The sequence below is a fragment of the Rattus norvegicus genome, chromosome 1 (assembly GCF_021556685.1).
Source record: "Rattus norvegicus strain SHRSP/BbbUtx chromosome 1, alternate assembly SHRSP_T2T, whole genome shotgun sequence".
Taxonomy (NCBI): domain Eukaryota; kingdom Metazoa; phylum Chordata; class Mammalia; order Rodentia; family Muridae; genus Rattus; species Rattus norvegicus.
In genome coordinates, this window is record NC_141534.1 from 258543043 (window position 1) to 258570416 (window position 27374).

A 27374-nucleotide genomic window follows, 5' to 3' on the forward strand; every position below is an offset into this window, starting at 1 on the left:
TTTATCTGAAAATTAATTAAAGGTTTAATAAAAACTGGGAATAAAGGCATCGTGGTGCACACCTTTAACTCCAGCACTTGGGAGGCAGTGCTGGGGTGGCTGAGTTCGAGGCCAGCCTGGTCTACAGAGAGGGTTCCAGGACAGCCAGGGTGATACAGAGAAGCCCTGTAGTAAGATTCTGGAATTGTGTAATTTTTAGAAACACAGAGCTACTATAAGAATTTTTGTCTTAATCCCAGATGTGGAATATGGGACTGCTTCAGACTGTCCTCAGCAGGTGACAGATTTGCCAAGTGCTCTAGCAGGGGAATGATTTTTGTCAGGGGCAGACGGTTTCTGCAGTTGTGCAGTGTTTGGAATTCTGGGAACTTTTCAGAATATATATACATATACATACATATATATTTATATTTATATTTATATGCGTGCTAGCACCCAAGTGATGTGGTGAGTCCAGGGAAAAAGAAGAAACAAGAAGATCAGATATCCTGACAATGAAGATCAAACTTGCGTTAAGGAACTCAAAGCTCCTAATCAGCAGGAAGTAGTCTAAGGACACAGTTGTAGTTCCTTTTCTTTCTATCCTTTCTTCTCTCCTAATGTTAGGGGCTTGAAAGGGTAGGAAAAGTGTGGGAGGAAAAAAAGAACCCACAAAGTAGCCAAAGACAAGCTACAAAGACCTGTCTCAACAAACAAACAAACAAACAAACGAACAAACAGGAGGACATTCAGGCTGGGCATGGTAGTGCACACCTTTAATCCCAGCACTCTAGAGGCAAAGACAGGTGGTTTCTCTGAGTTCGAGGTCAGCCTGATCTAGAGAGTTAGTTCCAGGACAGCCAGGGGTACAGAGAGAAACCCTGTCTGGAAAAACCAAAAGAACAAAACGAATGACATCCCTCTGAACATCTAATCTTATATGTTTTACAGATGTGATAGTTAAGGGGTTCAGAGAAGCTAAGGACACGTGGCTTGAAAAAAACGTCAGAAGCTCTAACCCTAGTTATCTCATAGGCGACGTTTCCCACATATCAAAACTACCCTAGGTCTTCAGATGACGTTTGGAGAGTGAATCCAGGCCGGCAACTCTAAAAGATTGTCCACTGCCCACTGTGGAGGTGCTACTTAAGAGCAGGCCCTGGGAGTCAGGCTACAAACAGAGCAAAGACTCACATTACACAGATGGCAAAATGCCCACTTCTCTATCTTGCAGTGGATGCTGGACTTCAGTCGTCCGTTTACTTCCTTTTCCAAGCTGGAGACTGCTGTGGCTCCCTCTGCTTTGTGAAGAGGGGAGTTGTGGTGCAAGGGAGAGAGAAAGGCAAGTGGGAGCCACACAGAGGGATAAGGAGGGGAGAAGCAGCAGTCCAGACACTGCTTTCACTTCAAGACCCTCTGGACCGAGCACCTTTCTCTCCCTGCCCGGTCCAGCAACAACTCAAGGGAAATCAAATACAGACTTGGGGAGCGCGCACCTACATGACGCGCTGAGACGCTCATTTTGGTCCTAGCTTTTTCTTCCGGCGGCTACGCTGCACCGCCTCCGGAGCGGCCGGGCGGTCCCCGCTGTCCCCATCGTCGCCGCTGGCTGGCCTGCGCACCACGCGCCGGGCCACCTTGTATTCGGGCTCGCCCACGCGCGGCTCGGCCCGCAGCAAGAACTGGCCGCCGCGCTGGGTGACGCGCACGTCGGTGCGTGGGTAGGTGCCGTAGACGCGCCGCAAGTCGCGGCGCACGGCGTCCGGCAGCGGTAGGGGCGGCCCCCGCATGCGCTCCACGCGGCCCCAGCGCAGCTGCAGCTGCAGGCTGCTGCCTTCCGGCCACGCGGCTTCGCGCGCTGGCCGGGATGGCGCGGACAAGCCGGAGGCGGGGAACGACGAGCCAGGGGCTGCGGCACCCAGCAGCGGGAAGGCCCACCAGGGTGGCGTGGAGAAGGCGAGGGCCGGGCCCGTACCATGGAAGCAGTGGAGTTCTCGCGGCGCCGTGCTCAGGCCCACCGGCCGGCTGCAGAAGTTGTGGGTCTGGATGGGTGGCAGCAGCAGAGGGGCGGGCAGGTAGGTGTAGGTGAGGGTCTGCAGCCGAGGCAGGAAACCCTCTCCGGGCGGCAGGCAGACGTAGGAGTACATGACCTGGAACTCAGATGACGAGCATTTTTACTGGGTCCAGACCTGTGGTGGATGGGTATGGATACATAATTTCTAGCAAGCACCCGTCACTGGTTCCCCCCACCCTGGCTCTTGCCTGGCTCGTGCTTTGTGAAACATTTTCTGGGTCAGAGATTCTGCTTCCCACCTCCTCATCAATTATTCCCGGGCTGGGGATGTAGGTCTGTTAATAAAGAATCTGACATACATAAATCCCTGGGTTCGGTCTCCAGCACCACATAAACGGGTGTGGTGGCTCCTGTCTGTAATCCCAGGACTCCTAGAGGCAGAAAGACCTGAAATTCAGTCATCCTGTTTGAGAACAGCCAGGGCTACCGATTGCAAAACAATCAATCTGTCAGCATTCCCTTTAGGCTCCGCCCCACAGTTACCTGGCAATAGCCAGGTATGCCTGACTCACTATAAAAGGGACTGCTTGCCCCTCTCCTCACTCTCATGCTTGCACTCTTCCCCCTCTCTCCTCATTTCCCTCTCCCTCTCTCTCTCACCTCAGGGGGAAGGGATGCCTTAGCGTGAGCCCACAGAGGCAACCCCCACCCCCACCCCGCGATGCCGCTCCTCTACCAAACATAACCCTGGCTTCTTTTCTATTTTATAAAACACAGCACAGTTCCTCCCCACGCTTTTTTTTTTTTTTTTTTTTTTTTCTTTTTTTCGGAGCTGGGGACCGAACCCAAGGCCTTGCGCTTGCTAGGCAAGCGCTCTACCACTGAGCTAAATCCCCAACCCCCCTCCCCACGCTTTTGAGCCCCCGGCCCTTATTGTCTTTCCCCTTTTAACTTGCCTCCTTCAGCCTAATGGGATTGTTTTCCAGCCTTTGGGAGTGCCAGAACAGTCCAGAACGGAGCTTCTCCACACTGCTTTGCAGTTCTGTTTCCCACTTCCATGCCCAGCCTCAGCCACACCTCTGTTACTAGGCAGAGAGAAACACCTCGAGCTGGCTTGGAGCCGGCCAATCTGTCCTAGGTAGAAACTAAAGTACAGTGGCTCCAAGCTAGAGGCAGCTGCTGCTTGAGCTCACAGACATCATTCTCTAGACCGCTGAACACTTCCCACCTCTTTTAAGCCCTGGCACCTCCATGGTGACTCTCAGCCGCCTGCAACTCCACTTCCAGGGGATCTGGTCTCTAAGGGCTCCTACATGCATTCATGGAAGCAAACTTATGAATAAGATAAATACCAAATCATAAAAGAACGTTCTGGATTTCATACGAACTCAATGGAATCAATTATAAGGACTTCAAACACGAAAGAGGTCCAGAGTCATACGGATGCCATCCAGAAAACACTACCCACCTTCGTTGGCTTCATAGATGGAGGGGGGTATCAGGAGCAAGGAGTACAGGCAGTGTCTGGAAATCAGAAATCGTGAGGCAGTAGATTCAACCACAAAAGCCTGCAGTGGGGACCCGAGTCCAACCAACACCTTCCTGTTAGCCAGTGGGGCCCATTTCCGACTTCCAGCCTCCATAACAGTTAGGTTTGTCTTGTTCTAAGCCGTTTTCAGTTTATGTTCCACCAAAAGGACTCGTCTTTATATAACATGAGTTCTGTAACTTTACCCTCTGGAACCAGCATCTCTGGAATGTTCAGGATTAGCCCTGGGTTGATCTCCCCCCATCAGGACTGGGCATAGTTTCTACTGTTTCTACTTCCTCAGGGAATCTAGCCTCACCTGGTTGGTGAAAGACACGTGCATGATGGACCAAGCTCAAGCCAGGACTGAGAAGGCGAAGAACCTGCGCTTTATACTGGTGTCGTCACGCTTCGCTGGTCCAGGGAGTTTTTAGGTACAGGGAGGGACCAACCATGGGTTGGTGTTCATTCATCATTCTAGAAAGAGCCTTCATATTTTGGGAATGCTACACTTTCTTCTCTTAAAAATACTTAATTTTATGTGTATGCGTGTGTGCCTGGGTATATATCCGTCCACCGTGTATGTGCAGGAGCCCACGGAGGTCTGAAAAGGAAGGGGTTCAGTCCCTTGGGACTGGAGTTACTGATGGATGGTCATAAGCTGTCATGTGGGTGCTGGGAACTGAACACGGATCCTCCTGAAGGACAGGTAGTGCTCTTAATTGCCAAACTAGCTCTCCAGTGCCCTTCCTCTCCTTTTGAGACAGTGTCTAGCTGTGCAGTGCTGGCTGGCCTGGAACTCTATATCTATATGTGTATATGCATACTTATGTTCTGTCTGTCTCTCTGTGTCTCTGTCTCTGTCTCTGTCTCTCTCTCTCTCGTGTGTGTGTGTGTGTGTGTGTGTGTGTGTGTGTGTGTGTGTATGGGAGTGTGGCCTGGGAGGCCAGAAGAGTGTCTGATGCCCCTGAAGCTGGAGTTTCAGTCAGATGTGAGCCATTTGATGTGGGTGTGGAGAACTCAATTCTTCCTGCAGGAAGCGCTCTCAGTTACTGAGCTATCTCTCCAGCCCCATTTGAAGATTTATCTTCTTAGTTACATGAGTGTAGATGGCCAGGGAGGCCAAAAGACAGTGTCATATTCCCTGGATCTGAGGTTCCAGGCAAAAGCTGCCTGATATGGGTTGTAGGGAGAAAACAGGTCCTCTGTAAGAGCCCCAGACTGCCCTGTTTGTTTGTTTGTTTATTTATTATTTTTGATGTAATAAGCAAAGGTGAGGTTTATTACAGAGATCTATTACGGGGATGGCCGGGTCGACACGTATCCTGCGCAGGAGACAGAGGTGTCGACATATTTATTTATTTATTTTTTTTGGTTCTTTTTTTCGGAACTGGGGACCGAACCCAGGGCCTTGCCCTTCCTAGGCAAGCGCTCTACCACTGAGCTAAATCCCCAACCCCGCACTCCCGCACTGTTTATTTTTTAAGACAGGGTTTCTCTGTGTAGCTCTGGTTGTCCTGGAATGAGCTCTGTAGACCAGGCTGGCCTCAAACTCAGAGTGCCAGGATCCAAGCAATACACCACCATGCCCTGCTGAAGCACAAACTCTTAACTCTCGAGCCATCTCTCCAGCACCCTGTTTTCTTGTGAAGGAAACATTTTCCTCAAGACAGAAATCTGAAAGAATCGGGTTGGGGGTGTGGGGTGTGGGAAGGCCTTAGTCACTGAATCCACAGTCAAAGATGACATGAAGCTCAGAGACAGAAATAATGGTGTGTGAGTCACGGTCTTTACAGTTACCCAGACCATTACATTCCTTTTTGTGTAAGCTGGTTTGAATGCCCCATTGTTCCTTCCACCCCACCCCAATGATACACACTTTAGTATTTTCTCAGTGTCTTGTGAAACATTTGAGAATACAACAACCTTAGTTTTGGTCAGGAAGCCTCATGATCAAAGCCTCACTAGTGGGCAAAGTAGAAGCCCTGGGAGAAATGGCCCAATAGCCAAGAACAGGAACGGGGAGCTCTTAGAGAACAGGAGAATATGGTATCACCTAGGACAGAGAGGGAGGAAGCCTAGCTTAGGAGAGAATTTCTTTCATTCTTTTTTAAAAAGTATTTATTTTATGGATGTGAATACACTGTTGCTATCTTCAGACACACCAGAAGAGGGCGTCGGATCCCATTACAGATGGTTGTGAGCCACCATGTGGTTGCTGGGAATTGAACTCAGGGCCTCTGGAAGAGCAGTCAGTGCTCTTAACCCCTGAGCTATCTCTCCAGCCCCCAGGAGAGAATTTCAAGGACACTACTTGTATATCATTCCCCTTAGGTTCAAGGACTGGAGGAGTCTAGCAGGGGATTTGGCCTCCAGCGCCACAGTATTGCAGCAGCTGATGACTGTCTCCAGCATGTGAAGGCTATGGGCCAGAGTGTAACTGTAGGGCATGAAGCTCAGTAAGAAGGAATCAAGGTCTTCCCTGCTGGGCCACTTTTCAGAGCTGGTCTTGCCAGCTCTTCCCGTCCTACCATTCTGTCGCCAAGGTTGGTTAAGGAAAGACTCGAGGTGTGCTTTGAGGTGAAAGTACACTGAGCAGAGACGGAAAGGCTGGAGGAAAGCTGTAATAGATGTACAAAGGTCTGAGTACTGATTTTTGGTCCTCTTCACACAGCCAGGAGAACATCCATGGAGAGAAGTGGTGGGCATGGGAGAGGAGAAATGACCATATTCTGATAAGGACTATATTCTAGAGCAGGGGAGGGGAGCGTTAATGATTGTTAAAATCTAGAATAAAGTGTATATATCTAAAGAGATAAATATGTGGCTTAGGCAGGGTAAGCAGGTTGTACTTGACCTGACTGAAGCCATCTTGGATTGTAACTGATGATTGTTCTAGAAAGTTTTTCCCAATAGTTTCTCAGCACATTAAAACAGATGAGCCATTATAATGGCATGTAGAGCTTTACAACCAGACCCTGGTGCCAGCAATGTGCATGTGCATGAGCCAGAGACTTGGTTTAGTGATAAAAGAACATTTACTCTTGAAGAGGATCCAAGTTCAACTTCTAGCACCAACATGGTGGCTCACAACTATAACTTCTGTCCCATGAGATCTGATGCCCTCTTCTGCCTTCTATGGGGAGTAGGCATGAACATGATATATACACATACATGCAGATAAAACACTCATACAGTAATAAAATAAATAGAAAAAATGTTTTTAAAGATATAGCTGGATGACAGTGGCTTATACCTTTAGTCACAGAGTTCAGGAGACAGAGGCTGGCAGATTTCTGAGTTCATGGCCAGCCTGGTCTACAAAGCAAGTTTCAGGACAGCCAGGGCTACACAGAATAACCCTGTCTCAAAAATAAGCAAAAAAACAAAAAGAAAAAAAATGAGAATCAAGAAAGAGCAGGACTGGAGAGATGGCTCAGCGGTTAAGAGCACAGACTGCCCTTCCAGGGTCCTGAGTTCAAACCCCAGCAACCACATGGTGGCTCACAACCATCTTTGATGGGTTTCAACGCCCTCTTCTGGTGTGTCTGACAGTGTACTCACATATATAAAATAAATTTTAAAAAAATTTAAAAAAAGGAGCAAAGAAAGAAAGAGCAGGGATATTCTGATCAGGATGAAGTGACTTTTGTCCTAACCAATATACATTCACACACTGGATGGGTCGAGTGGGATTGGTGCTATCTTCATGTATGTAAGCCCTGGAATAAATTTCACCCTGCAAATCTTGTATCTGCTTATTTTTCTTCCATCTCAAAGCACCTTGGAACATGTCTTTATTTTTTTGAACAGGCTTATTCCAGAACAGGGCATAGAAGGGTAGAGAAGGGCTTGGAGGAGGAGAGAAAGGGGAAAATCTAGTAGAATGTAGGTGTGCTGGGTCATTGTCTGTGGGATCCCTGAGGACTCTCTAGCACTGGGTTGAACAGGGTCTTGTGGGCTCATTCGCTGTGACGACAACCTATTGCTATGTTGTCACAAAGTAAAAAGGGAGTGATATTCCTGCTGCACAAAAATGACCAGCCACAAAAAGTCAGTAGTGCCTAACCTCTAGGATGTTCAGCTGCCGGGTGGAAACAGTCTTACTGAGCTCCTGAAACTATGTAGCCAGTGACGGTGTTGGACTGATGCCTCCGTCTGCCAAGTGCTACGACTACAGGTATGTCCACAGCCACAGTCACTTTATCCAACACTGAGGACTGAACCAGACACTCAGGTACGCTCAGCAAGAATTCTTCCAAACTTAGCTACACTCCTAGCCCCCTGCTTTCTTTTCTTTCTTTCTTGACAGGGTCCAGCTCTGCAGCCTTGGGTGGTCTCGCTGCCTCCAGCTTCCTACAGATGGGCGTCAGCTTGTTCAGCTCTTTCTCTCCTTGTTTGCCTATGAAATCCCGGTAAGCAACGGAGGGAGCTGTTTCAACAAAACGGAAGGTCCCTTAGTAGAGAAGTCAAGAGGCACTCCTTGCCTTTAGCTCAGGGTAGGGAAGCTGAGCAGGTGGGCAGTGTGTCCTATTTAATTGCTTAGAAACTGGACTGAGCCGTACAAACTTGATTTTAAAGGTCTAGCAAGTACAGAAGAGGAAAGACTCCCCTGGGACTCAGGAGAAGTCAGGTCTAGCCTGGTTGGTCAGGTCTAGCCTGGTTGGTCATCTGGTTGTATGAAATTTGTTGAAGACTGAGCATGCGCTGGGCATCTTTTCTTTTTCTTTTTCTTTTTCTTTTTTTGGAGCTGGGGACCGAACCCAGGGCCTTGAGCTTGCTAGGCAAGCGCTCTACCACTGAGCTAAATCCCCAACCCCTGGGCTGGGCATCTTTAACCCCAGCACTTAGAGGCAGAGGCAGGAGGGATTTCTGTGAGTTCAAGACCAGTCTGGGCAGCTAGTGCTGTTAAACAGAGAAACGTAGTAACAAACAAACAAACAAACAAACAAGCAGTAATTCATTGACTTTCTCTGAACTTCAGGGTTTTTGATTGGTTGGTTGACTGGTTTTTGAGATGGAGTTTCTCTGTGTAACCCTGGCTGTCTTGGAACTTGCTTTGTGGACCAGGCTGGACTTGAAAGCAGAAATCCACCTGTCTCTGCCTCCCTAGTGCCTAGATTAAAGGCGTGTGCAGCCGCCACCAGCACCCAGTGGTTATTTTCATCTGTCAGTGGAAATAACAGCATCTACTTCCCATGTATAATTTGAGGAAGAGGCATTTGGAGCCGAGCACCCATCCTGCAAGGAACATAATAGTGGGTGGCCGAGTACTTCTTTTATTTGTGTGTCCCCAGCCCTGTTTTTGATTTTAGTTTGAGATAGGGCTTACGTTGCCCAGATTGGCTTTAATTCACTCTGCGGTAGCCTAGCCTTCTGTATGGTAAGAATTACAAACTATGCCTTTAATCTCAGCACTCAGAAAGCAGAGATTAGCAGATCTTTGTGAGTTCGAGGCCAGCCTGGTCTACATAGCGAGTTCCAGAAGAGCCAGAGCTATATGGAGAAACCCTGTCTTATAAAACATACAACAACAGCAAAAGGAATTTCAGAAAGGCACAACCAGGCACGACTTCCTCCTCTAATTCTTATCACTGCCACTACAAAGAGGTTGGGCTGCGTGGGTTGTGGGTTGATGTCCGAGTGCCTGTGTCTAACATCTCCTGCCCTGGCTCCCAATTCCTCTGATTTCTCATGCCCACAGTTCAAGCAGGGCTTCGCGCTCGCAAGGCTCACAATCCAGCCGTAGGGTAATCCCTGCTAAATTCTCATCTTCTGAAATTAGGATCAGGGAAGGGGAGGGGAAACTCCCCAAGAGAAACTTGATTTGAGCTGAAATGACAGTTTTCGTGGAGGTAAAAGAAAGGAGATCTGGAATCCAGGCAACCTGCCCCTGCTGGCTGATGCCCGTTTTCTTTTGGGTCCCTCAGGGAAAGAGCCCATGACAAACATGGCAGCGACAGCCTCAGGCGCGGTCACCTGCCTGAGCTATCGGGAGAGCCATGCGGAACCAATAGCGGGAAGGGGCGGGGGGAGAGACGGGGAAGCCCTGGGCTGCTAGCGCGCAGGCGCACTGGCTGGCACCTGGCTCCCCCGCAGCCGCGGAATAAGCAATCGTCTGCCAGGATTGCGGTGAGCTGCTGGCCCGCGGCCCGGGACCTCTTTGGTCCCGGAGGAGCCGGCGGGACCCGGGGCCCGGGGCCCGATCTGATACAGAGGACCAGGCCGAGGGTGGGGCGGGAATGCGTTTTGGTGTTTGAGTCATTGGGACAGTTTGCGCGGTTCCTTGAGGTGTCAGATTATCGATTGGAAAATTCTGGGGTCAGGAGGAGTTGGGACCAAGAGGCAAGCGTAGAATCCCCGCAGAAGGGCTCTGTTGGGGTAAGGAAAGGGGATGCACTGTCCAGGTTGCCCCCTGAGGAATCTGAGTTCGTGGATGCAATGGTTCAGGCCAGGATTCACTCACTGACCTAGTGGCCCTTAACCCTGGTGGCGCAGTAGAACCACTGGGGAAGCTTTAAAAGATTCTGTTGAGCATCACCTCCAGAGATCCCAATTTTAGTGTTCTGAGTGAGGTCCGAGCCTAGGTGTTCTAGAATAGCTAGCTCTTCAGGTGATTTTAATGTGCAAACGAAATGAAAACCACTACACGTTTCTGAGTAGAAAGCTCCTGAGTTGATAACCAGTTCCTCAGGGACTTAGAAGTGGCCTGCGATTCTGAGGTGAGTCCACTTTCGTGCCACCAGAAAATCCTGTGAAAGACCAAGAAAATCCCTCTTGCAATGGGCGAAAAGCCCCAATTTTCCATCCGAGGGTAAACCTGTTAACTTGGGGTAGGGAGTAGGGCTCCTCCAACAGCTCTCCTGGGGCTCCATCATGCTCTGGAGAGACTCAACGGGGTGTGATGAAGTAGAGCAAACAATCCAGTCAGCTGCTTGCTGAGAAAAGGACACACCTAGTATTTGCTTTGTTATTATGACTAGAAATTCCACCTGCTCATTTGATACCCCCAGGATAGACAGGAAACAGATTTGCTTTTTCCACAGATGTGGGCATATAAGCTTTTTGGTTACTTGAGGATAACGTTCAGCCTTGACCCAGGCACTGCTGATACAAATTACTTAGTAGAGTTGCCTCCTGTGGGCTCTACAGGATCCCTCCTCCTGAGAGTCTTCCTTCCAGGCCCAGCCTGACACTTCTTGGTTTCCTCCCCCAACTGTACTCACAGTCTGTTGCTGCGGTTGGCCAGTCTTTCCTGTTATTAATCTCCCAGAAACCTTGGAGAGTGAACTGCTAGGGAGAGATCTTTAAGTAGCCCCGGAGCGCTCCTCAACAGAGAAATGCTTCTTATCTCCTACCCTCAGCTGGTGTGCCTTCCATCTTGATAGATTTATTTATTATACACAAGTACTCTGTTGTTGTCTTCAGACACACCAGAAGAGAGCATCAGATCTCATTACAGATGATTTGAACCACCATGTGGTTGCTGGGATTTGAACTCGGAACCTCTGGAAGAGCAGTCAGTGCTCTTAACCACTGAGCCATCTCTCCAGCCCATCTTGATAGAATCTTGTTGGAGGCTTACAAACCCCCATTTTAGTCTGGCCCCTTTTACTGCCTGGGCCACATTCTGCCCGTATTGTTTTCTTAACTTGATGCTTCATCCTTGGTGACAGTGTTATAAATGTTACTGCTGGCTTTTACCAATACTCTCCTCTGTACATCCTGTGACTGTCCTCTGTAAGGCAGAGGACGCCCACATTGGCCTCTTTGAGACAATGGACTCAGCAGGTGTTAATTGAGCAGAGCTTGGAGGAGGGAGCTGCAGCAGGACTAGCCCTGCCTTGCTCCTAAGGAGCTTGTGAGCCGGTAGGAAAGAAGGAAAGCATTTGTTCTCTGGATACAGAGGGACTCAAGAAGGTCGACAGTACCTGACTGGGTGAACCTGGAGGGTATGAGGACCCTGGGCTTTGAGGGAGCAAGACTTGATACAATCATGGAAGTGGGTGTGCAGTGAAGTGAGAAGGGCTGAGGTTTGTAGGCAGAACCGATTTTGAACCTTGGTTCCGGCACCTCATAGCTTGCGACTGTGGGCCATGTAGATGGGAACAGTCATTGCACTGTGAAGGGTTCACATCCCTGGGTGTGGAAGCCACGCCTGTCCTAAAGGTCTCACAGCCAGCACACAGTCACATCCAGGGCTTCCGGATGGAAGGCAGCACGTGAGCCGAATGCAGAGGTGGCATTTAAGACAGAATTTGGGGGATGACACATGGGAAGGTCTGGGATGTCAAAGCAGTGAGAGGCGTCCATGTTGAATGCTTAGCCGGGTGTGGTGGCATACACCTGGCCTTCCAGCACTGGGGAGGCAGGAGGATTGCCATAGTTTGAGGCCAGCTGGCCCTTGTCACAAAGATTTATATATTAGTCAGAGGGGTCCCTAACTGATTTTTTTTAAAAAAATGATGTATGTCATGTGTGTGTGCATTTGTCCATACATGTTTGCGTTTAAGGACACGCCTGCACAAGGGACAGTGAGTGTGTAGAAGGCAGAGGACAACCTCAGGTGTTGGTCCTCGCCTTCTAGTCTTTGAAAACGACTTTTTAAATTTTTTTAAAGGATTTATTTACCTATTATATATAAGTACACTGTAGCTGTCCTCAGACACACCAGAAGAGGGCATCAGATCTCATTACAGATGGTTGTGAGCCACCATGTGGTTGCTGGGATTTGAACTCAGGACCTCTGGAAGAACAGTCAGTGCTCTTAACCACTGAGCCATCTCTTCATCCCTCCCCCCCCCTTTTTTAACCTTTCATTTTTATATGGGTTCCATGGATCCCGTGTACGTCTTAGGGCTTGCATAGCAAGTGTTTTTACACTCTAAGCCATATCCCCAACTCCCAGCCAATTTTTAAAGGTCATGAAACTCAGCAAGAGCTATTGTTTATGGATAGTCTTGTATGTCCTGGGCCCTGTGCTTGGTGCTTGGTTAAATTTGAGCCCCACTTTAACCTCTCCACTGGCCCAGGGAAAGGAAGTAGCTGGCCCAAGGCCAACACCTCGGAGGTTCCCAGGACTGCCTCCAGCGCTTGTGCAAGGTGAAGTGTGTACAGGAGTGGGCAGCTCGGTTGCAGGTTACAGCTTATGCAAAGAGGACAGTGTGGGCTCCGTGGCATTCCTTGGCGAGGCTTCTGTTCTCGTGTGAAGTGGGTTGAGAGTAGGAAGGGCAGAGGAGGAAGGCTGTTTGCTGCTGGAGTAGGACGTGGAGACACACAGTCTGGCAAGCACCATCACACCCTCCTCTTCCAGCAAATCCAGTGCTGGCTCGCCTGTATGGAGAGCCTCTACCTGAGATCTGGGATAGGGCCTTATCTATGGAGTTCATCCTCAGTGTTCGAGTTGGCAGGCTTCCTCTCTCTTTTTTTTTATTATTTATTTCTTTATTATATATGAGTACATTGTCCTCAGACACACCAGAAAAGGGCATCAGATCCCATTACAGATGGTTGTGAGCCACCATGTGGTTGCTGGGATTTGAACTCAGGACCTCTGGAAGAACAGTCAGTGCTCTTAACCACTGAGCTGTCTCTCCAGCCCCGGCAGGCTTCCTCTCTGCTCTTCCTCTGTCCCAAGTTTTTCCTCCACTTCTTTTACTTCAGAAAGGAGCCTGGATATCCCACCAGCCCTGACCCAATCTTTAAGAGAAAGCTGGTCTTGGGATAGAGACAGGCAAATTTCTGCAAGCTTCAGGCCATCCTGGTCTAAAGTAACAGGTCGCATAGTGAGAGCCGTCTCGAGAAGGACAAAGCTGGTTTGTAAGCACCTGCCTTGTGCCTAGCATGGTGCGCTGGGTTTCCTGAGTGTTAGTTTAGTGCTTGCTATGTTCTTGTACAGACTGCCTTTATTCCCCTGTCTTGCAGGCTCAGTAAATGACTAGATCAAGATACATCTGTGGGAGGAAGCAGTGATTTGAACCCTTACCTTTTCTAATGGCAAAAACCATTTAACACCACCCACCCTTCAAGGGCTTCTACCTTCTCTTCAGCATGGGTTTGAGAAGCCAACACATGGAGACGAGGTTCACCTTCTTGGGTGATAAGGGCCAGTCACCAAGGAGTGGCTTCGATAAAGGCTATGGATTTGAACAGAGGAACTCTGAGGGTAGTGGGGTGACTGTCTTAGCTACTGTCTTGTCGCTGTGCAGAGACACCATGACTAAGACAACACTTATAAAGAAAGCATTTAACTTGGACTTACAGTTTTAGATGGTTAGTCCATTATCATCATGGCAGGGAGCATGGCGGCGTGCAGGCAGGCATTGGAGCAATAGCTGAGACCTGCATCCTGGTCCACAGGCAGAGAGAGAGACACACACACACAGAGAGAGAGAGACAGAGAGAGAGAGAGAGAGAGACAGAGAGACAGAGAGACAGAGAGACACACAGAGAGAGACAGAGACACACAGAGAGACAGAGACACACAGAGAGAGACACACAGAGAGAGACAGAGAGAGAGACAAAGAGAGAGACAGACAGAGACAGAGAGACACACAGAGAGACAGAGAGACACACAGAGAGACAGAGAGACACACAGAGAGACAGAGAGACACACAGAGAGACAGAGAGAGACAAAGAGAGAGAGAGACAGAGACAGACCGAGAGACCATGGACTTGGCAAGGGCTTTTGAAACATCTGAGCCAAACCCCAGTGACACTCTGCCTCCAACAAGTCACACTTGCTGATCCTTTTAAACCTTTTAAACAGTTCTACTCCCTGTTAGCTGAGCATTCAAATATATGAGTCTATGGGGACCATTATTATTCAAACCACCACTGAAGTGGAAACTTACGCCTTCTTTGTAAAGTCGGTTGGATGGTGTTTTGCTGAGGCAAACACGTATAGGAACATTTAGCTGCAGTGGACACAGGTGTGAAAGGCTAAGGCCGACACATGAAGGAATGTTTCGCTGACACAGGTGAAAGGATGTTGTGCTGAAGCAAGCACGTGAAAGGTATATTGGTCCCTCTTACATCGTGCAGTTCAGCTGCATTTGTCAGGACTCCACAGAGAGAAACGCGCCAACAAATGTCTGGTGGCGTGCTGCAGTTTCTTGCCGCTTGGGCTGATTGGCAGAGTGATGTCAGCTGAGACAGATGCGTGTGCCGAGGCAAGACCCATGGAGGATGTGTGATGTTTGGAGGGTATATCTAAACCCTCCTGCTTTAGCTGCCTGAGTATCTGGAATTACAGGCTTATGCCAGCAGTCCCTACAGAGAGTGAGAAGTCTGGACTCTAGGCTAGCTCTTGGAATGGCAGGTGCAGACTAGAATGATTCTGTTCATGGAAAGAACCAGCAAGCACAAAAGCCTTGTCAGAGGAAAGGGAGGCTGGGCTGGGAGTGGCTACATTGTAGAGACCTGCAGGCATGGTGGGGAGGCAGGGAGCTGGGTCTTGGGAAGGATAGCTCTTGAAGACTTTGTTCTTTTTGTTGGACTAGGGCAGAGGGCAAACAGGATATGACTGATGGGGGTAGTTTGCAACCTCTGACCATGCAGCCTCGGGAAGAAGTCAGAGAATCTCTGGGAGTCACCCTCAGTGTCACTAAGCTACCATAACAGATGACACCAACTAATGGCTTAAAGCAACTGAATATTTGCTCATGGCTAGAGGGTAAAAGTCCACATTTAAGGCCTGAGCAGAGTCCTGTTTCCGCTGGAAGCTCTGGGGAAGAGTCCTTCCTTCTCTGTCTAGCGTTTGGAAGTCCACTGGTGATGTCAGCACCCCTTGGCTTGTGGCTGTGTTATAGCAGCTTCAGACTTCATCCTCACATGGCCATCCTGCTTGATTTGATGTCTTAGTGTGGGTTACTGTTACTATTAGTTTTGGGTTACTTTTGCTGTGATGAAACATTGCTGTGATGAAATACCATGGCTGAAAAAGCAAGTTGGGGAGGAAAAGGTTTAGTGGGCGTACACTTGCACATCCATAGTCCATCGCTTGAAGGAAGTCAGGACAGGAACTGAAACAGAGAAGAGAACCAGGAGACAAGAACTGAGGCAGAGCCCATGAGGGGTGCTGCTTACAGCCTGGGCTGCCTGGTCTACTTGGTGAGCCAGGCTAGCCAAGTTACATAGTGAGTCCTAATCTCAAAACTAAGAGAGAAAAAAGGACAAGATATGATCATACACTGATTCTGGGCGCCTCCCCAAGGGCGTATGTGCAGAGGTGTGCTTGTCAGCAGCATGTATAAGCAGCAGTCATACAGAGAGACTTAAGAACAAACACTATGGGCTGGAGAGATGGCTCAGTGGTTAAGAGCACTGACTGCTCTTCCAGAGGTCCTGAGTTCAAATCCCAGCAACCACATGGTGGCTCACAACCATCTGTAATAAGATCTGATGCCCTCTTCTGGTGTGCCTGAAGACAGCTACAGTGTACTACTCATATACATAAAATAAATAATTCTAAAAAATAAAGACCATCATTATGATGTTATTTAAAAAAAAAAAAAGACCACTGACTGCTCTTCCAGAGGTCCTGAGTTCAAATCCCAGCAACCACATGGTAGCTCACAACCATCTGTAATAAGATCTGATGCCCTCTTCTGGTGTGTCTGAAGACAGCTACAGTGTACTCATATACAATAAATGAATAAATCTTTAAAAAAAAAAAAGAACAAACACTATGAGAGTGTATAGAAGCTGGGGGTGTAGCTCAGTGGTGGAGCCCTAGTCTAGCATCTACAAGGCCCTGGGTTCTATCCCGGGCAAAGAGGTGGGAGATGAGAACCCATGAGTAAGACCCTACTTGGACACAGCATCTGTGCATTTGAAACCAAATTAAGATGGAGTCATATTGAACTGGTGTGGCCAGTCCCTTAGTAAAATGAAAACTGATTATCAAGTGTGCTTGCTAGCTAGTTTTATGTCAACCTGACACAAGCTAGAGTTATCACAAGCTAGGATGGAAGCTAAATTGAGAAACGCCTCAAAAAGATGGCTCTAGGGGTTGGAGATTTAGCTCAGTGGTAGAGCGCTTGCCTAGCAAGCACAAGGCCCTGGGTTCGGTTCCCAGCTCCGAAAAAAAGAACAAAAAAAAAAAAAAAAAAGATGGCTCTAAGGCATTTTCTTTTTTTCTTTTCTTTAAAAGGTATATTTTTTTATTTCATGAATGTGAGTACACTGTTGCTCTCTTCAGACACCAGAAGAGGGCATCGGATCCCACCTCAGATGGTTGTGAGCCACCATGTGGTTGCTGGGAATTGAACTCAGGACCTCTGGAAGAGTAGTCAGTGCTTTTAACCCCTGAGCCATCTCTCCAGCCCCTATAAAGCATTTTCTTCATTAGTGATTGATGGGGGATGGTGCAGTCTCTTGTGGGTGGTGCCATCCCTGGTCTGGTGGTCCTGGGTCCTATAAGAAAACAGACTGAGCAAGCCATGAGGAGCCTGGGACTTACTGTGTAGACCACACTGACATGGGACTTGAAGATTGGCCTGCTCTGCTTCCTAAGTGCTGGGATCAAAAGCATACACCACCACAGCCAGTCGTTTCTTGTTCTTTTGTTGCACGGTTGTTGTTTTGAACAGCGTCTCAATATGTAGCCCTGGCTGTCCTGGGACTCACTGTGTAGACCAGGCTGGCCTTGAGCTCATAGAGGTCTACCAGCCGTGGCCTCTTACATGCTGGGGTCAAAGGTGTGTACCACCATGCCTAGTCTCGAATTTTGCTCTTACAGAGTAGACTTCTCACAGACTTTTCCCGTCTTCCCCAGTGGTGCACATCAATCTGATTTTGGAGGTCAATTAGAAAGGCTTTAGCATCAGATAAACCTGGATTCAAGAAAGGGAAACATTTATATGATTTGATGAGAAACCAGGGAATATATGAAGTCTGGATTCAAATCTATTGCTTTTTCTGCTATGTGACATTGGCTGAGGTCCTCAGTATTTTTAAATTTGAGTTGTTCTATAAGATCATAACAGTGCTTCCTAGGGATTTTGTAAAGCTAATAATCATACCAATGTGCACTGATTTGACACCTCTCTCAGTAGGGTTTCAGCAGGTAACCAAGGCCAGCCTGAACTGTGCAGCCCAGGCTGACTATCTTGGCCTCCCTGGTGCTGGGATTAGAGGTGTGTGTCCTCATGCCTGGCTCACAGAGCATTTTCTAATGGGCTTTCCCCAAATTTATCTGGTCTTTCACATAATGATTCCCTTTGGCCAGTTTTAAGAAACCAAGGTTAATCTTTTTTTTTTTTTTTTCAGAGCTGGGGACCGAGCTCACAGCCTTGCGCTTGCTAGGCAAGAGCTCTACCACTGAGCTAAATCCCCAACCCCACCAAGGTTAATCTTATCGGTGCTGCCTACCCTGTAAGCACACGGTGCCCAAAGCCATAAGGTCACAGTTAGATCATTTAGGTTGGACAGCATGCTAAGTATCCAGTCTGAGGAGGTATCCCGGCCCAGTACTTGGATGCCTGCCCTCTCTTCCCATCTCTGTTTCCCCCAGCGTTTCCAGCGTATCTCCCTTGGATGTTCCTGTCGTACTTCACTGGTAATTCACCAGCTTCGTCTCTTCACAAAGGAAGTGAGTTTAGGAAACGATTATTTTTCACTGTCAGGGGTCAAATGTAGGAGCTAGACTAGAAGGCAGTGACAGAGCTTCAGACCCCAGCCAGGAGCGAGTTATTCGTTTTATGGGGTGTTGAGGGTCCCAGAGCTAGATTGAGAGAGTTAGCTCTCACCCTCATGGCTCAATGACTTCTTCTTCCCCAGAGACGAGGATGGTCGGAGTGGCAATGGGGCTGAGGCACCACCTGCAGCCATGGGGCTAGACTGGCCCCCAGCCTGGCTGTTGGGCCTGCCCACAGCCGTGGTGTATGGCTCCTTGGCTTTCTTCACCACCATTCTGCATAATGTGTTTCTGCTGTACTACGTGGACACCTTTGTCTCGGTGTATAAGATCAACAAAGTGTCCTTCTGGGTTGGAGAGGTAGGATGAACATGGGGCAGTTAGCACAGGTGGGAGACTGGGCATGGGGTTTCCAGGCAGACAGAAGGTGCTGGGTCCTGTCCCAGTGTTAGGCTCTTGGGGCAGGCTGGGCTGTTTAGCAAGACTCAGCCAGGAAAGCCAGTAGGGTCCTAAGGACTCTTCCGGAGGATTCTAGAAGCACTTCCAGGCCACTGCCTTAGGTCCCCACTGTATGTTCACATATAATATACCCATATGCATCAGTCAGCTGGATACACACTTACCAGCTAGCTGCCTTGGGTCGCTGGAGTTCGATGTGCGTACCAGCCATGAGAGGGGGTTTGGCAGAGGAGCATGAACAAAAGCTTGCTGGCAGGAAGCAAGTGCCATCTTTGGGGAGGGTGCATGGACTGGAGCTTGGGAGTCCTGTACACCCCACCTGCCCACCTCTCTCTCTTCTTGCAGACTGTATTTCTCCTCTGGAATAGCTTCAATGACCCCCTCTTCGGTTGGCTCAGTGACCGCCGGTTCCTCAGCTCCCAGCCCCGGTGTGTCTTAGGGAATGGTATACATCACTGCCCTAACTGCCCTAGTCCTGTTCTGATGATCCCCGAATGAAGGATCATATATGGGCGTCGAGGGGGATGCCGGTTGTGGTCTGGGCATGGCCCAACCAGGGGAAGGGGTTGACCCTAGTGTGACATGTGGGGCTCCTCACGGGTCTACCACATATTTCCCCTGTTTCTTAGGCATTCCCTCTCTTTCCCTGTTTGGGTCCCTTTCTACCCCCAGCCCCGAGAATCAGTATCCCATAGCCCTTTAGTCATGGTAACGCAGTGAGGCTGAGGAGAGGGCCTGTGACTGGGTAAGCTGTGCTTCTGAAGGCTCCGATCAGGAAACTCAGGGTATATCTAGGTGTGAATTCCTCCATTTCTTTTGGGCCCAGCCAGGGGAACTAGGGCCTGCTCTGGCTTAAAGGTTACCTCCTAACTCCGTCCTCTCCCTGACAGGTCAGGAGCAGGGCTCTCCTCCAGAGATGTGGTGCTGACCCGGGTGCGGGCTCTGGGTTGGCACGGGCCACTGCTGGCACTGTCCTTCCTGGCATTCTGGGTGCCCTGGGCCCCTGCTGGCTTACAGTTCTTACTGTGCCTGTGCCTTTATGATGGCTTCCTGACACTCGTGGACCTCCACCATCATGCCTTGCTGGCCGACCTGGCGCTCTCGGCCCATGACCGCACCCACCTCAACTTTTACTGCTCCCTCTTCAGTGCAGCTGGCGCCATGTCTGTCTTTGCCTCCTACGCCTTTTGGAACAAGGAGGACTTCTCCTCCTTCCGTGCCTTCTGTGTGGTACTAGCTGCTGGCTCTGGGCTGGGCTTTTTGGGGGCCACACAATTGTTGAAGCGGCGGATTGAGGCGACCAGAAAGGACAGGGGTTGCCCGGGCCTGGTCATGGATGGTGGGTAAGTGACACTAGCCTTGGCTCCCTACGGTCGGAACTTGGTTTTAATGCCCACTCCTGGCCTACTCTGGTGGAACCCCACGTCGTCCCTTCCTCTCTGTCCACAGCGTGTGTGAAGAGGAGCCGCTGGTGGGTGGTGAGGAAGCAGGCAGCATTACCTTGGGTCAGTATCTCCGGCAACTGGCACACCACCAAAACTTCCTGTGGTTCGTGGGCATGGACCTGGTACAGGTATGGGGAATCACTCCTCACCCCTCCTTCAAGGGTATTCAAGAGCTGGAAGTGTGGGAAGTCAGGAGACCTAGGTTCTAGGACCACTTTCTGTGTTCCATACTCCCTTGTGTCATTGCTGCCCGCCCCCGCCCCCCCCCACTCTCCCCGCCCCTCCACTCTCCCCGCCCCCCCACTCTCCCCGCCCCTCCACTCTCCCCACCCCCCACCCCCATGCCCCTCCTCCCCCCACTCCGTTCCTACAGTGCCTAGAACTGTAGAATCCAGGGCCTTGTATATTATTAGGGAATCACCCTACAACTGAGCTAGCCACACCCCTGCCTCTCACTGTGAGCTTAGGTAGGTTTCAGCCTCCAAGGTCAGGCCTGTCTTCACTCATAATAAGACTGAAGAATCTTTTTTTTTTTTTTTTATATGTCTTCTTTCATGTGTATGGGTATTTTGCCTGAATGTCTGTCTGTGTACAAGTGTGTGCCTGGTACCCAGGGAGGCTAAAAGAGGCTGTGAGATCCCCCGGAACTAGAGTTAAGAAGGCTGTGAGCCACCATGAGAGTTCAGGGAATTGATCCTGGGGCCTTTGGAAGAGCAGCCAGTGCTCCTAATCACTGAGCCATCTCTCCACCCCCGAAACAATCTTTTTTTCTTTTTCTTTTTTAACGTTAAGAGCCACATTTAAAACATAGGTAGGGTTGGGGGTTTAACTCAGTGGTAAAGTGCTTGCCTAGCACGCGCAAGGCTCTGGGTTCGATCCCCGCTCCGAAAAAAAAAGAAAAGAAAACATAGGTATATAAGTTAGCCAGACATGAAATTTATTTATTTATTTATTTATTTATTTATTTATTTATTTATTATAAGTACACTTAGCTGTCTTCACCAGGAGAGGACATTAGATCCCATTACAGGTGGTTGTGATCCACCATGTGGTTGCTGGGATTTGAACTCCGGACCTCTGGAAGAGCAGTCAGTGCTCTTAACCACTGAGCCATCATCTCTCCAGCCTTAGCCAGACTTGAAAATAAATTATGTTTATACCATGAAAATTTAACAATTGTTCTATTTGCTGATTTTACCATGCCTTCAATCTAAAATTCCATAGGCCAAAAGGGATAGTCGTTTAGGTTTGTTTGGGCATACTCCATGTTTGGTGGCATGGGCCAGTGTTCACTCTTGCTCTGAGGACCAGGGCTACTGCTCCCCTGCTGGTCTGTGAACTGTCCTGTCGTCCGTCCCCCTCCCCCTCGCCCCCTCCCCCTCACCCCCTCCCCCTCTCTCCCTCCTCCCTACCCCCCCTGTGTCCTGCAGGTGTTTCACTGCCACTTCAACAGTAACTTCTTCCCCCTCTTCCTGGAGCACTTGCTGTCGGACCACATCTCTCTCTCCACTGGCTCCTTCCTGTTGGGTGAGTAGTGCCCCTGGCCAGCAGCTCTCACGTGCTGTCCCCAGGTCTGTTCTTGGGTGGAGGTTAGTGGGCCTCACTTCAGTCAGGAGTGATGGTGACACCAAGAGGCAGAGTGACAAAGTGCAACGCCAGGTGGATTCGCTGTGTTTTTGAATCTTTCTGAGTCACTCAATTTTTTGTTTGTTTGTTTCTTTTCTTTTTTCCTTTGAGACAGTGTTTCTTTGTGTAGTCTTGACTGTTGTGGATTTTGCTCTACAAACCATGCCTCAGACTCACAGAGATCCGCCTCCCTCTGCCTCCTGAGTGCTAGAGGGATTAAAGTGTGCGTCACCACAGCCCAGCTTTTTTTTTTTTTTTTTGTTTCCCACCACTCTCAGTTGTCGGTGCAGGGTAACAATGACACAGCAGCCCTGTCTCCACATGAGTGTGTTTATCATCTGCCTTATCATCTGCCGTTTGTGTGGAGAGAGCGTGGATGCATACACGCCGGGGTACACATCTGGAGGTCAAAGGACAACTTTCAGGAAATGGTTCTTTCCTTCCACCATGTGGGACCCAGGGATTAAACTCAGGTTGTCTGGCTTGGCGGCAAGCTCATAACCTGCTGGGCCACTCACTGACCCCGAAGCCCTTTTCTTTCCTGTGCTCGCCTCCTAATTGACACAGTATGACAGCTCTTTGCATAGCATTTACATGGTACTGAATATTATAATCAAGACATCGATTACACCGGGCTTGATGACACCTGTAATCTCAGCATTACTGAAACTGAGGCAGGAATGAGGAGTGTTTGATGCCCTCCTGGGTCTAATAAACAAACAGTATCAACAATAAAGGAAAAGCCCTCAAACTGCAAATAATTTTTTAAAGGAATAACAAAAAAAGATAATTTAAAGTCTGTGGGGGGGAGGTTGAGGACGTAGTGCAGTTGGTAGAGCCTGGATAGTTCTGCCTGGCTGGACCCAGCACCATGTGAACATGGCTGGTGGTTCACATCTATAACTGACGAACTTGGGAGGTGTGGTTAGGACCAGAAATTCAAGTTTAGCCTAGGCTACATAGCAAGTTTGAGGCTAGCCCTGCATATATTAACATTTTTATTTTAATAAGAGTTGGAACATGGCAATGTAGGTCTTTAGTCCCAGCACCCAGAAGAAAGAAGCAGACTTCTGTGAGTTTGAGGCCAGCCTGGTCTACATTATGAGTTTCAAACCAGCCAGGGCTACAGACTGAGATCCTGTACAAAACAAAAACAAAATAAAACAAAATAGGCTGAGTGTCATTACATGCTCTTAATCCCAGCACTGGGAGGCAAAGGAGGTGCATTTCTGTGAGTTTGAGGATAGCCTGGTCTACAGAGTGAGTTCCAGGATAGCCAGGGCTACATAGAGAGAGACCCTGTCTCAAACAAACAAACGAGTTTAAGGCGGTGTAGAGCTACATGACACTAAATTGAAAAACAAATAAAAGTATATGGGAGTATGTATACAGACCCTATGCAGATATGATTTCATTCTATATCAAGGTCTTGAAAATCCATGGACTTTGCTATCCATGAGGGCTACTGGAGTGTTGACTCCATGATCCCAAGGGACTAAATACCTACCCTGAAGGACTTGTGGAAATTACTGTGTGAAAAGCAAACTGGAGATGACTCAGTGGTTAGGAACCCTGGCTGCTCTTCCAGAGGCCCCGGGTTTGATTTGCATTTACCTACATGGCTGCTCAGAGCTGTCTGTAACTCCAGTTCCAAGGGATCCAGTGCCCTCTTCTGGCCTCTGCACAGATATACACGCACACATAAAATAAAAATTAAGGTATGATAATCAAGTGCGAAAAGTACAGACATTGTCAGTTTGCCAGAAATGCAAATGGTGATTCCAATTATTACAACGTCAGTTGCCGACCGCCGTTGAGGCTGTGGCATTGCTCCTGAAGAAGTGGGGCCCTCTTCCCTCCCCAGGCATCTCCTATGTTGCTCCTCATCTCAACAACCTGTACTTCCTGCCCCTGTGCCGGCGCTGGGGTGTCTATGCGGTGGTGCGGGGGCTTCTCCTGCTCAAGCTGAGCCTAAGCCTCCTCATGCTGCTGGCTGGCCCAGACCACCCTGGCCTGCTTTGCTTCTTCATTGCCAGGTATGCCCCGCCTACCCTTGCCCCCACACCTCCGTGTCCACTCGTTTTTACTCTCGCTTCTTTCTCGCTCTGGGCAGCAACCGTGTCTTCACCGAGGGTACCTGTAAGCTGCTGACCCTCGTGGTCACTGACCTGGTGGATGAGGACCTGGTGCTGAACCATCGGAAGCAGGCAGCCTCGGCGCTTCTCTTTGGCATGGTCGCCCTGGTAACCAAACCCGGCCAGACCTTTGCCCCACTGCTGGGCACCTGGCTGCTCTGCTTCTACACAGGTGAGGCTTGTGGTGCACAGCTTGCTTGTACCAGCTCTGGGTCTAGTGACGGGGACAGAAGGCTGTGCCTAGGCTTGTGCTGCCTTGGGATGCTAAGCCTTGCTGGCCCACCCCTTCGTTTTTTCCTAAGTGAAACGATTCATTCAACAAATCAGCGTAGACCTGTGTAGGCTGGGCCCTGTGGTGTAAGGGAAGTGACGTGGTAAGGCTTATGAAATCTTAGCTGTCTTGGAGCTTAGATTCTAGATGGGCGTTGGTGGTGCACACCTTGAATCCTAGCATTCAGAAGGCAGAGGCAGACAGATCTGTGAGTCTGAGGCCAGCCTGGTACAGAGTGAATTCCAGTATAGCCAGGGCTACATAGAGAAACCCTGTCTTAGGAGAATTTTTAGACAGGGGGAGGGGTAGATAGGGCGACATATGGAAGCTGTTTGGAGAATCAGAGACTGGGACGAGATGTGTCTGATCGGTGTTTAGAAGAAGTATTATTTGCTCAGGCTGCCCTGAGCAGTGCGTACAAATCAGTGTGGTCAGTAGCTTGGAGATGTTAGGGACACTGTGACAGAGGCTGTGGAAGCTTAGACTAGGGAGGGGGCAGGTGGGTGCATTGGGAACTGAGGTGACACATAAGCATGGGTGTCAGGACGTGACAGCTGAGGACTGAGAGACATGAGATGTGGTGGTGTCTCTCTGAGAGAGGAAGGAGGTGAGAAAAGGGTTCGAGGCCAGCCTGGTCTACAGAGTAAGTCCCAGGCCAGCCAGGGTTACACAGAGAAACCCTGTCTCAAAAAGCAAATGAGACTGGAGAGATGGCTCAGTAGTTAAGAGCCCTGGCTGCTCTTCCAGAGGTCCTGAGTTCAATTCCCAGAGCCCACATGGTGGCTCACAACTGTTGGTAACTCCAGTTCCAGGGGACCTGACAACCTCAATCCTATGCACATAAAATTAAAGATTAAAGGAGAGAGAGAGAAAAAGCAAACCAAACAAACATAAAAAGGGATGTTCTAGGAGTTGGCGAGATGGAAGAGACCTGTAATTCTGACTCTAGGAGACGGAGGCAGGAGAATGAGGAGCTCAAGGTTACCCTCAGCCACACAGCGACTGAGAACAACCTAGGGTTCATGGTGCTGTCTCGGCAAACGTGCTGGGATGTAGCGCAGCTGGAAGAGCACTTGCCAAGTGTGTATGAAGCCGTGAGTTTAGCTCTGGAACCATGCAACTAGCTGTGGTGATGGACACCTGCAATCCCAGCACTCAGGAAGTGGAGGCAGCAGATCAGACGGCTGATGTCATCCTTGAGTACATAAGGAGTTTAGAGCTAATTTGAACTATGTACCCTGACAGGAGGAAGAGGAGCAGGAAGGAGGGGAAGCAGCAGCAGCAGCAGCAGCAGCAGCAGCAGCAGCCAGATGTGGTGGTACATGCCTTTAATTCCAGAACTTGGGAGGCAGAGTCAGGAAGGGAATTCTGTGAATTTGAGGCCAATTTGGTCTATATAGTAAGTTCCAGGACAGCCAGGATTACTAGAGAGACTCTGTCTCAAAAAAATGTTTTTCAGGGTTGGGGATTTAGCTCAGTGGTAGAGCGCTTGCCTAGGAAGCGCAAGGCCCTGGGTTTGGTCCCCAGCTCCGAAAAAAAAGAACCAAAAAAAAAAATGTTTTTCAATAAAATGTAGACGATAGATTTGTGGTTAGGAATTGTGGCATTTACTTATGACAGCTACTCGTTAAGCCAACAGTGACAGTTCAAAAAGAAGTTTTTGTTTTGTTTTGTTTTTGTATTTTGAGACAGGGTTTCTGTGTATAGACCTGGCTGTCCTGGAACTCGCTCTGTAGACCAGGCTGGCCTCAAACTCATAGAGATCCACCTGCCTCTGCCTCCTGAGTGCTGGCGTGCACCACCATACCTGGCCTGTCTTAAATTTTAGTTGTTTAGGATACCTGTACTGGTTGGGGTGTCCTTCTTGGGGCGTTGGAGGCTGCTGGGCTGACTCTGCTCTTGTGTGCTCTTGCCCTAGGTCATGACCTTTTTCAGCAGCCCCCAGTGACTTCTGTGGGGAGTGTGCAGCCATGGCCAGAGCCGCCAGCCCCAGCCCCAGTGCAGGCTCCCACACTGCGCCAAGGCTGCTTCTACCTGCTGGTCCTCGTCCCCATCATCTGTGCACTGCTGCAGCTCTTCACCTGGTCCCAGTTCACACTGCATGGGAGACGCCTACGTATGGTCAAGGCCCAGCGTCAGAACCTAGCTCAGATCCATACCCTGAACATTAAGATGGTGTGAGACGTCTGGCAGGGCCACTGTGCTGAGATCATTCATTGCCCTAGTCCCAGCAGTAGCCTCTCTTGCCAGCTAGCATCCTGCTTCCTCACCACCTCTGGGTTTAAGCCCAGCGAACAGATGATGTCGGGGAGCTCCTAGGGTAGAACCAGGAGCATCACCAAGGTCTGCCCTTCTTTAGTCACATGACTCAGCTTGTGCAAGGGCTGGGCGTATGTGCTCAGGGACCTGCAGCTCCTGTAGGGCAGGAAGAAAGGACCAGAAAGGGCAGGACTGAGTGCGGTGCCCAGGAGCTGCCTGGGACCCGTAGCTGGGGCTGGCCACTCGGTGGGCTCCAGGGCTTCTGATGCTGTGACTGCCCCCTTTGCCCACTCAGGTGAAGCTGAAAGTGCCACTTGCCTATTCTAGTAGTTTCTCAGAGGGTCCTCTGCTTCAGCTATGCTGGAAGTGGCATGCCCCCTCTACTGCAGGGCTCCCCAAAGCCCAGCAGGCCTCCAAACGCTAAAGAGGCTCATCTCATTTCAAATCAAGTAAAGCCAGCCATTCCGATTCTCTGGGTCTGTGCTGTGTGTGGGAGGCAGGTGGGCAGGGTGTCTGGGGGCTGGGAAACAGGAAAAGTTCCCCAAGATCATTTTCTTAGAGATGTTCGGACACAACCGGAAACTGCAGGCTGAGCCTGGTGATCTGTGCCTATAATCCCAGCATTTGGAAGACTGAGGCAGGATTGCTCCAAGTTCAAAGCTAGCCTAAAAAACAACCAACAGACCAAACAAAAAACCACTGACACCACCACCAAATGAATCCAGCAGACTGCTGGGTGGTCAGGCCTGGGGCCAGTTACTTCAGCTCCTTTCCTACACACCACTGCAGAAGTCCTCAAAAAAGGAGCCCCTGCTAGGCTAGGGGCTCTCGGCCCAGAGTCACCCGAGGAACTTCCAAAACACCAGTACCTGGGTCTTGGCTGAGATTCTGGTTGAATGGGTCTGAACAGTGGTGTGGCCTTTATCCTCTGTGGATTCTGAGGGTCTGCACAGGGGACCAGACTTTGTTGGGCACATGGCCCAGCCAATGAGCGGCAGTTCTCTCAAAGTTACCTTTTTG

At 49.6% G+C, this 27374-nt stretch overlaps 2 protein-coding genes across 37 annotated transcripts; one reads left to right on the top strand and one right to left on the bottom strand.

The window, feature by feature from the left end:
* Nucleotides 1–3266, bottom strand: C1h10orf95 (similar to human chromosome 10 open reading frame 95). Of its 3 annotated transcripts, XM_087592702.1 has the most exons (3): nt 2950–3082; nt 2353–2424; nt 1–2168 (listed from the first exon to the last, which is right to left on the bottom strand). In XM_087592702.1, the coding sequence occupies exon 3, from the start codon at nt 2124–2126 to the stop codon at nt 1497–1499; it is 630 nt and encodes a 209-aa protein (XP_087448828.1). In that variant the 5' UTR covers nt 2127–2168; nt 2353–2424; nt 2950–3082; the 3' UTR covers nt 1–1496.
* Slc68a1 (solute carrier family 68 member 1) lies at nt 1530–26822 on the top strand. Of its 34 annotated transcripts, none has more exons than XM_087564443.1 (11): nt 1530–1700; nt 3826–3955; nt 7597–7701; nt 7834–7936; nt 18303–18519; nt 19509–19961; nt 20068–20191; nt 21494–21590; nt 23554–23725; nt 23803–23996; nt 26014–26822. In XM_087564443.1, the coding sequence occupies exons 5-11, from the start codon at nt 18407–18409 to the stop codon at nt 26274–26276; spliced, it is 1416 nt and encodes a 471-aa protein (XP_087420569.1). In that variant the 5' UTR covers nt 1530–1700; nt 3826–3955; nt 7597–7701; nt 7834–7936; nt 18303–18406; the 3' UTR covers nt 26277–26822.
* Nucleotides 26823–27374: the final 552 nt, after the last annotated feature.

Coding starts and splice junctions, on each gene's coding strand:
- C1h10orf95 (XM_087592637.1), bottom strand. CDS start 2,126: ATGTACTCCTACGTCTGCCTGCCGCCCGGAGAGGGTTTCCTGCCTCGG.
- Slc68a1 (XM_087564388.1), top strand. CDS start 7,884: ATGGGCGTCAGCTTGTTCAGCTCTTTCTCTCCTTGTTTGCCTATGAAA. Junction 19,047..19,508: donor TTCCTCAGCTCCCAGCCCCG/GTGTGTCTTAGG, acceptor TCTCCCTGACAG/GTCAGGAGCAGGGCTCTCCT. Junction 21,591..23,553: donor CACTGGCTCCTTCCTGTTGG/GTGAGTAGTGCC, acceptor TTCCCTCCCCAG/GCATCTCCTATGTTGCTCCT.